Source organism: Oncorhynchus tshawytscha, linkage group LG32, assembly GCF_018296145.1.
Source record: "Oncorhynchus tshawytscha isolate Ot180627B linkage group LG32, Otsh_v2.0, whole genome shotgun sequence".
Lineage (NCBI taxonomy): Eukaryota > Metazoa > Chordata > Actinopteri > Salmoniformes > Salmonidae > Oncorhynchus > Oncorhynchus tshawytscha.
In genome coordinates this window covers 615,467-624,336 of record NC_056460.1, presented here as the reverse complement: position 1 = coordinate 624,336, position 8,870 = coordinate 615,467, and the positions used below count along the sequence as shown (strand labels likewise).

General features: G+C 39.9%; 1 protein-coding gene across 1 annotated transcript; it reads left to right on the top strand.

Annotated features, from left to right (window-relative positions):
* Positions 1 to 1,399: 1,399 nt before the first annotated feature.
* Positions 1,400 to 8,225, top strand: LOC112257884 (zinc finger protein 664-like). Its single transcript, XM_024431807.2, has 2 exons — positions 1,400 to 1,966; positions 5,865 to 8,225. Exons 1-2 carry the CDS (start codon positions 1,630 to 1,632, stop codon positions 6,737 to 6,739), a joined length of 1,212 nt encoding a protein of 403 aa, XP_024287575.2. The 5' UTR covers positions 1,400 to 1,629; the 3' UTR covers positions 6,740 to 8,225.
* Positions 8,226 to 8,870: the final 645 nt, after the last annotated feature.

Below are 8,870 nucleotides of genomic sequence, written 5' to 3'. Positions count from 1 at the left end.
CTGGCAGCGTCGCCTGAAAGACGCACATCGCCGTCTGCAGACTGGAGAGGAAACCCAGATGAGGATCATATTTTATTTTCAGACAAAGATTATTTCTAAACGGCTCCTACATGGTGTAACAATACATCATGTAGATGTATATAATGAACAGACTAGGTCTATACTGCTCCTACATGGTGTAACAATACATCATGTAGAGGTTTACTACCGTTCAAAAATGTGGGGTCACTTAGAAATGTCCTTGTTTTTGAAAGAAAATCATATTTTTTTCATTTATCATTTATAAAAACCTGTTTTTGCTTTTTCATTATGGGGTATTGTGATGTCATTATGGGGTATTGTGATGTCATTATGGGGTATTGTGATGTCATTGTGTGTACATTGATGAGGGGAAAAAATTATTTAATTACCTGCATTGATGAGACACACAGTGTGGATGAATGATCAGTAGTCAACAGGGTAAAAGTAGCACTCCCAAAGAAGATGCATTTTCCAGTTTGCTACCAATTTGAAAGAGGGAACTTTAGCATAAAACCCACATGGAAAACTGAGATTCAGCAAATAACATATAAAGAGAGGCTTATTTGACGCCAAACCAACAACAGTAGTTACTAAAACATAAATTGCTAATGTATGATTTAAAACGTGGATTTTATGATGTAATGTCAACTTTATACATTTATTATCCCAGGACCACTCAATTTTCAAGTTCTCCAAAAATCTGCTGTGGATTACCCAGAATCCCGTATCTTTATCACTGAGTGTATTACACCGAGTGTCATGTAAACACACGAGCGGCGCAGCGGTCTAAGGCACTGCATCTCAGTGCTAGGGGTGTCACTACAGCCCCTTGTTCAAAACCAGGCTGTATCATAACAAGCCGTGATTTGGAGTCGCATAGGGCAGCGCACAATTGGCCCAGCATCGTCTGGGTTAGGGTTTGGCAGGGGTAGGCCGTCAATGTAAATAAGAATTTGTTCATAACTGACTTAAATAAAGGTTCAATATATTTTAAAAATGTAACTTCATTACACCGTTACACTGGCATACAAACGCAGTAGTGCAGAGTTGATCATCCATATGACGTTGAGAAATACTGCATTGTGACTAGTTTGGAAGAGTTCACAAAATAAGTTAATATATATGTAATAACGCAAAAACATAACTGTTTGTACTTATAGGTAACCGTATCGTGACTACAACTAGCTTACTAAGTCTTTAACCACACTGTATTGTTACACTGGTGAGTAAAATCTCATGCTTCCTACACTTTAACTTGTTATCTGAAGATACAATATACATTTTACTCAACTGCGTTACCCACTCCAGTCAGCAGATTGCGGTCTGGGAATTTAAGGCGATGCTGTTATTGTGACGTATAATCTAGTGGACGGAACGCTTCTTTCATCAGCAGCAACAGTTCGTCAGCCACTTCGGTAGCTTGCTAGACAAAATAGCTGAGCCAATATAGCTCTTTAAACGCTTTAGTGTATATTAGCCACTGTGTTTTAAACCCACTTCTGTCGTCTAGTTAGTTATCCGATTTAATTTCATATTTACGGTGTTGGTATTAGTCAGCTAGCGGTCTGGTTAAGTTAGCATTAGCCTAGCTAGCTAACATCTCCGACCATGAGGTTACTAAGCTACTCTACTTCTGCTAAAGAAGAGGTGGATATCACAGTAAAACAAGAAGTAGAGGGCGAGGCCGTTACTGTGAAAGAAGAGGAAGACACGTTCAGATTGAAAGAGGAGGAGGATGTTACAGTAAAAGGAGAGGAGGATGCAGTTTATGGAGTGAAAGAGGAGGAGGAGATTACTGTTACATCGAAAAAGGAGGAGGGAGAAGAGGAGGAACCTGGATATCTGGGCCCGGTTTCCCAAACACATCTTATTAAGGCATCCAATGGTTCTAACAATGAATTTAGCCATAAGATGGTTTTGAGAAACCGTTCCCTGATTAACACTAGTAAGTACTGTCTTAAAAACAGAAGCACAAACTCTGTAGTTGTAGAACTGATGTTTGGTGTTAAAGCGGAAATCTGCAATTGCTACATCCATATTGTGACTTTTAAATTATTTATTTATAGCCATTGATTCTTATAAAATATAACACATGCTTCATGAGCTTAGTTAAACTTCTGTACCGCGTCAACATGGTTAAAACTATAATGTTGATTTCATGGATGGTCAGTCCTTGCATCCATAGGTCTTTCTGTCTGTAGTTACATTTCTCCAACCCCATAATCATTTTATTACCAAAATAGTGGTGGAATGACAGATTTGTTATTGTTTGAACTGCAGATTGCTGGGTTGTGTTTTTTTTTTAAACAGCAACAAAATGGCTGCCCAGAGACTTGGTTTGGTAAACAGCTGAGGGATGGAGGAAGGAGAAGTGTAACCACTCTCACATTCATAGCGAACACTATTGTAGAAACCGTAACCCAACACCTAGCGTCCTCGTCAAGAAGTTCAGACATCTCGGCATAACAGTTATAAGGTGTTGGCTTGACAGTCGCTGGACCCAGGTTTGAGTTCAGCTCAGGGCTACCCCCGAATTCACTACACTGTGAGTACAAGGACTGGCCATGCATGAGGTCATAATGATAGTTTAACAAGTTTTCTGGGCTATATAGTATATTCTAGAATTCATCCATGATGTCATAATGATAGTTTAACCAGGTTTCTAGGCTATATAGTATATTCTAGAATTCATCCATGATGTCATATTGATAGTTTGACCATTTTCCTAGGCTATATAGTATATTCTAGAATGACCAGTGTAGATTTCCTTTGTGGGTCAAATTGTTAGAGCTGTTGTTATTGTATAATATTCAGCCAATTTATTTTCATGCCATTACATCAATATGCCCAACCAGAAGAGAGAGAACTCTTCCTTAACCACCTCCTGCTGGCCTTCATACATTCTGAAGTTGCTGGTAATAGGCTACACAAGCAATCAGCAACCGACATTTGGAGTGCAAATTCATCTGACCATTTCTACCAATCTGCACATGGAGTAAAACAAACATACAGTAGAAAAAGTCTATATACAGTGTGTGCAAATGAGGTGAGATAAGGGAGGTAAAGGCAATAAATAGGCCATGGTGGTGAAGTAAATACAATATAGCAATTCAAAACACAGGAATTGTAGATTTACAGTAGGTGAATGTGCAAAGTAGAAATACTGGGGTGCAAGGGAGCTAAATAAATAAATACAGTATGGGGATGAGGTAATTGTTTGGGCTATTTATAGATGGGCTATGTACAGGTGCAGTGATCTGTGAGCTGCTCTGACAGCTGGTGAGGGAGATAAGTGTTTCTAGTTTGAGATTTTTGTAGTTCGATCCAGTCATTGGCAGCAGAGAACAGGAAGGAGAGGCGGCCAAAGGAGGAATTGGCCCTGGGGGTGACAAGTGAAATACACCTGCTGGAGCGCGTGCTACGGGTGGGTGCTGCTATGGTGACCAGCGAGCTGACATAAGGTGGGACTTTACCTAGCAGGGTCTTGTAGATGACCTGGAACCAGTGAGTTTGGCGACGAGTATGAAGCGAGGGCCAGCTAATGAGAGAGTACAGGTCGCAGTGGTGGGCAGTATATGGGGCTTTGGTGACAAAACGGCTGGCCCTGTGATAGACTGCATCCAATTTATTGAGTAGGGTTTTGGAGGCTGTTTTGTAAATGACATCGCCGAAGTCGAGGATCGGTAGGATGGTCAGTTTTATGAGGGTATGTTTGGCAGCATGAGTGAATGATGCTTTGTTGCGATATAGGAAGCCGATTCTAGATTTAATTTTGGATTGGAGATGTTTGATGTGAGTCTGGAAGGAGAGTTTACAGTCTAACAAGACACCTAGGTATTTGTAGTGGTCCACATATTCTAAGTCAGAAATGTCCAGAGTAGAGGTCGACCGATTATGATTTTTCAACGCCGGATGTTCTTATAGGCACTTTAGTATTGACAGTGTAACAGTATGGCTTCCGTCCCTCTCCTCGCCCCTACCTGGCCTCGAACCAGGAACACATCGACAACAGCCACCCTCAAAGCAGTGTTACCCATCGCTCCACGAAAGCAGCGGGGAACAACTACTCCAAGTCTCAGAGCGAGTGACGTTTGAAACGCTATTAGCGTGCACCCTGCTAACTAGCTAGCCATTTCACATCGGTTACACCAGCCTAATCTCGGGAGTTGATAGGCTTGAAGTCATAAACAGCTCAATGCTCGAAGCACAGCGAAGAGCTGCTGGCAAAACGCACAAAAGTGCTGTTTGAATGAATGATTACGAGCCTGCTGCTGCCTACCATCGCTCAGTCAGACTGCTCTATCAGCTTAATTCTAACATAATAACACACAGAAATACGAGCCTTTGGTCAGTAATATGGTCGAATCTGGGAACTATAATTTCAAAAACAAAACGCTTATTCTATCAGTGAAATACGGAACCGTTCCATATTTTATCTAACGGGTGGCATCCATAAGTCTAAATATTGTTGTTACATTGCAAAACCTTCAATGTTATGTCATAATTATGTAAAATTCTAGCAAATTAGTTTGCAACTAGCCAGGCGGCCCAAACTGTTGCATATACCCTGACTCTGCTTGCAATGAACGCAAGAGTTGTGACACAATTTCACCTGGTTAATATTGCCTACTATCCTGGATTTCTTTTAGCTAAATATGCAGGTTTAAAAATATATACTTCTGTGTATTGATTTTAAGAAAGGCATTGGTGTTTATGGTTAGGTAGAGTCGTGCAAGGATTGTGCTTTTTCTGCAAATGCGCTTTTGTTAAATCATCCCCCTTTGGCGAAGTTGGCTGTCTTTGTTAGGAAGAAATAGTCTTCACACAGTTCGCAACGAGCCAGGCGGCCCAAACGGCTGCATATACCCTGGCTCTGTTGCAAGGGAAGTCACACAATTTACCTGGTTAAAATAAATTAATGTTAGCAGACAATATTAACTAGATATGCAGGTTTAAAAATGTACTTGTGTATTGATTTTAAGAAAGGCATTGATGTTTATGGTTAGGTACACATTGGAGCAACGGCAGTCCTCTTTCTCGATTGCGCACCGCATCATTTATATGCAATGCAAGACATGCTCGATAAACTAGTAATATCATCAACCATGTGTAGTTAACTAGTGATTATGATTGATTGATTGATTTGTTTTTTATAAGATAAGTTTAATGCTAGCTAGCAACTTACCTTGGCTTCTTATTGCATTCGCGTAACAGGCAGTCTCCTCGTGGAGTGCAATGAGAGGCAGGTAGTTAGAGCATCGGACTAGTTAACTGTAAGGTTGCAAGATTGAATCCCCGAGCTGACAAGGTAAAAATCTGTCGTTCTGCCCCTGAATCAGGCAGTTAACCCATATTTTGTAGTCACGTTGCGCAAGTAGGAACCAGTGTTTTTCTGGATCAAACGCTCCAAATAAATGGACATTTTGGATATATATCAACGGAATTAATCGAACAAAAGGACCATTTGTGATATTTATGGGACATATTGGAGTGCCAACAGAAGAAGCTCGTCAAAGGTAAGGCATGACTTATATTTTTATTCCTGCGCTTTGTGTCGCGCTTGCAGGGTTGAAATATGCTTCTTTCTCTTTGTTTACGGAGGTGCTATCCTCAGATAATAGCATCGTTTGCTTTCGCCGAAAAGCCTTTTTGAAATCTGACATGTTTGATGTTCACAACACGTGTAGCTTTAATTTGGTATCTTACATCTGTGATTTCATGAAAGTTAGATTTTTATAGTCATTTATTTGTATTTGGCGCTCTGCATTTTCTCTGGCTTTTGGCCAGGTGGGCCACACATCCCAGAGAGGTTAATCATCTGTCTGACTTTGTCGTTCACACAGGTGAGAGACGGGACAATCGTGGATCCTCTTTGGAGCCTCAACAACATCATGATGGTGAAGAGGCAGAGAAGAGTCTCTCCACATCAGAACATAAGAAACACCAGCAGAGACCCACAGGGAAGAAATCTAACTGCTGCTCTGACTGTGGGAAAATATTAAACTCTTCAGTAGAACTTCAAATACACCAGAGAACCCACAAAGGAGAGAAATCTTATAGCTGTGATCAATGTGGGAAGAGTTTTACCACATCTGGCTCTCTGACTTTACACCAGAGAATACACACAGGAGAGAAATCTTATAGCTGTGATCAATGTGGGAAGAGTTTTGGTCAATCCATCAATCTGAAAATGCACCAGAGAAGACACACAGGAGAGAAACCTTATAGCTGTGATCAATGTGGGAAGAGTTTTACTACATCTAGCCAGCTGACTATACACCAGAGAACACACACAGGAGAGAAACCTTATAGCTGTGGTCAATGTGGGAAGAGTTTTGGTCAATCTAGCCAGTTGATATTACACAGGAGAACACACACAGGAGAGAAACCTTATGGCTGTGGTCAGTGTGGGAAGAGTTTTTGTCAATCTAGCCATCTGAAAGTGCACCAGAGAAGACACACAGGAGAGAAACCCTATAGTTGTGGTCAATGTGGGAAGAGTTTTGGTCAATCTGGGCAGCTGACTGTACACCAGAGAATACACACAGGAGAGAAATCTTACAGTTGTGATCAATGTGGGAAAAGTTTTCCTACATCTGGCTGTCTGACTTTACACCGGAGAACACACACAGGAGAGAAACCTTATAGCTGTGGTCAATGTGGGAAGAGATACTCTAGTAAAAGATCTCTGATCAAACATCAGAAAATACATACATGAAGGAGTTGTTTCATGATATCAATGAAATAATGTCACAATGTAGATTATTTTAACATTATAGTAGGAGTATTTTAATGAATGTCAATGTAGAACTCTAAATGTTTGCCCCCTGTTCAATTGATTTTAGCCTCATGGAAACAATCTAGGCTCTGAATTGAAAGAGTATTTGTATGTATGTGATTGAACAAAAAGTGACTAACAGCAAAGAGTTGTGTTACACTTACCACATTTGTGACCCACTGGAATCAAAATGCAACACTTCAAAATGTATCTAGTAGTTTACCACGTTGGTGACCCACTGGAATCACAATGAAACACTCCAAAATGTTTAGGTTTTCAATATATCCCAAACTGTTTCTGCATATTGGTTATTGATTTGGACACGTTAAAACTGTGTTTTGACATTGCACTATTCCCATTTAGCAAAATGTCATTGAAAAGACGTTGAAAATCAGGCTATAACCAAAGTCCAATATATGTTTGGTTGTAGTTGAAAGTGAAAGTTGAAAAGATGTCTTTTCGGGTCGTTTTTTCAATGACTTGAAAACAGCTTAATTTCAACGTACTTGCAGTTCATACACATATAATCAATTTTATGAACAATCTAACATCACTCCAGTATTTCTTGACAACATTCAAGTGCTAATTGTCTTTATTCCACTACTGAAGAAGCATGACTCAAATCACCTCATATTTCAAACATCCAGCATGACAAAAGATACATGTTTTATTATTCCATGCCTCCCCATTAAGTTAATTATTGCCACTACATATTAACAAAGGGGCGTACATTTGGTTTATTCATATTTACAATGAAGTAACATTTAGTAATCATAGTTATTCATGCAATCAACTTGACATTTTTGGGTACAATTATATTGACATTGTTACCCTGCTTTTATATCCAACAACATGCCTATCGAGTGAACCCTGAAAAGAGAGAGAAGTAGAGAGAGAGGAGTTTCCTCTTGAAATCAGACATGTCTGTGTTGAGGACAACTTGGTTGCTGATTGTCTCAAGGGTGGGCAGTTAAAAATATTTGTGTTTTGCGTTTAGCCAGTGCGTTACCATGGATCACAATTTATTTTGACTGCATGCTTTTCCGTATTGGATATTGGAGTTTTGTTTGGGCTCTTTCCAAGGGGACGAGAGTTCTAGAAGCTAGTGAGTTTTAGGATTCTATAGAAAGAAAAAGGAGAAGAAAATAATACGATTTTTTATTATTATTTAGAAATGTGTTTTTAATTGTTGACGGCTAGTAGACACCATGTTTATATTGTAGAAGTTGAAGCCTTGTAGTTGATTTAATATTTGACAAGTATTGTAAAAATGTAACCAATTACAGAATTAAATGTATGTGAAGACACCATGTTTATATTGTAGATGATTATGTGAAATGGAAGTTGTCGAGATACTCTGAATGATCGACTATGAAAAGCCAACTGACATTTACTCCTGGGGTGCTGACCTGTTACACCACTGTGATTATTATTATTTGACCATGCTGGTCATCTATGAACATTTGAACATCTTGGCCATGTTCTGTTATAATCTCCACCCGGCACAGCCAGAAGAGGACTGGCCACCCCTCATAACCTGGTTCCTCTCTAGGTTTCTCCCTAGGTTCTGGTCTTTCTAGGAAGTTTTTCCTGGCCTCTGTGCTTCTACACCTGCATTGCTTGCTCTTTGGGGTTTTAGGCTGGGTTTCTGTACAGCACTCTGTGACATCAGCTGATGTAAGAAGTGCTTTATAAATACATTTGATTGATTGGTTGATTGTACAACTGAATGCATTCAACTGAAATGTGTCTTAGGTGCACATATTGGTGTCTGTATGTTTTACACCTGTGCTGGCTTGTCCATCTCATTAGTGGGAAGGTGTTTCACCTGAGCTGGTCCACGTTCTATTTAAGAGTGTCTGGCCCAGTGCTCCAGTTGTCTTGATAGATGTGGAGAGTCAACAACTTTAGTTGCTCCACCTTTTTGGTTTACTTCCTGTCTTTAAGTTTGTTGTGGGTTTTTCTTTTGTTTGCCTCTTCTTGGGCAGATTTAGTGGGTCTCATGGTGGATGTCTTTTATGTCCCAGTTGTTGTTACTAGTCAACTTTCAATGGACACCCCCATAGTGTCT

Coding starts and splice junctions, on each gene's coding strand:
- LOC112257884 (XM_024431807.2), top strand. CDS start 1,630: ATGAGGTTACTAAGCTACTCTACTTCTGCTAAAGAAGAGGTGGATATC. Junction 1,967..5,864: donor CCGTTCCCTGATTAACACTA/GTAAGTACTGTC, acceptor TCGTTCACACAG/GTGAGAGACGGGACAATCGT.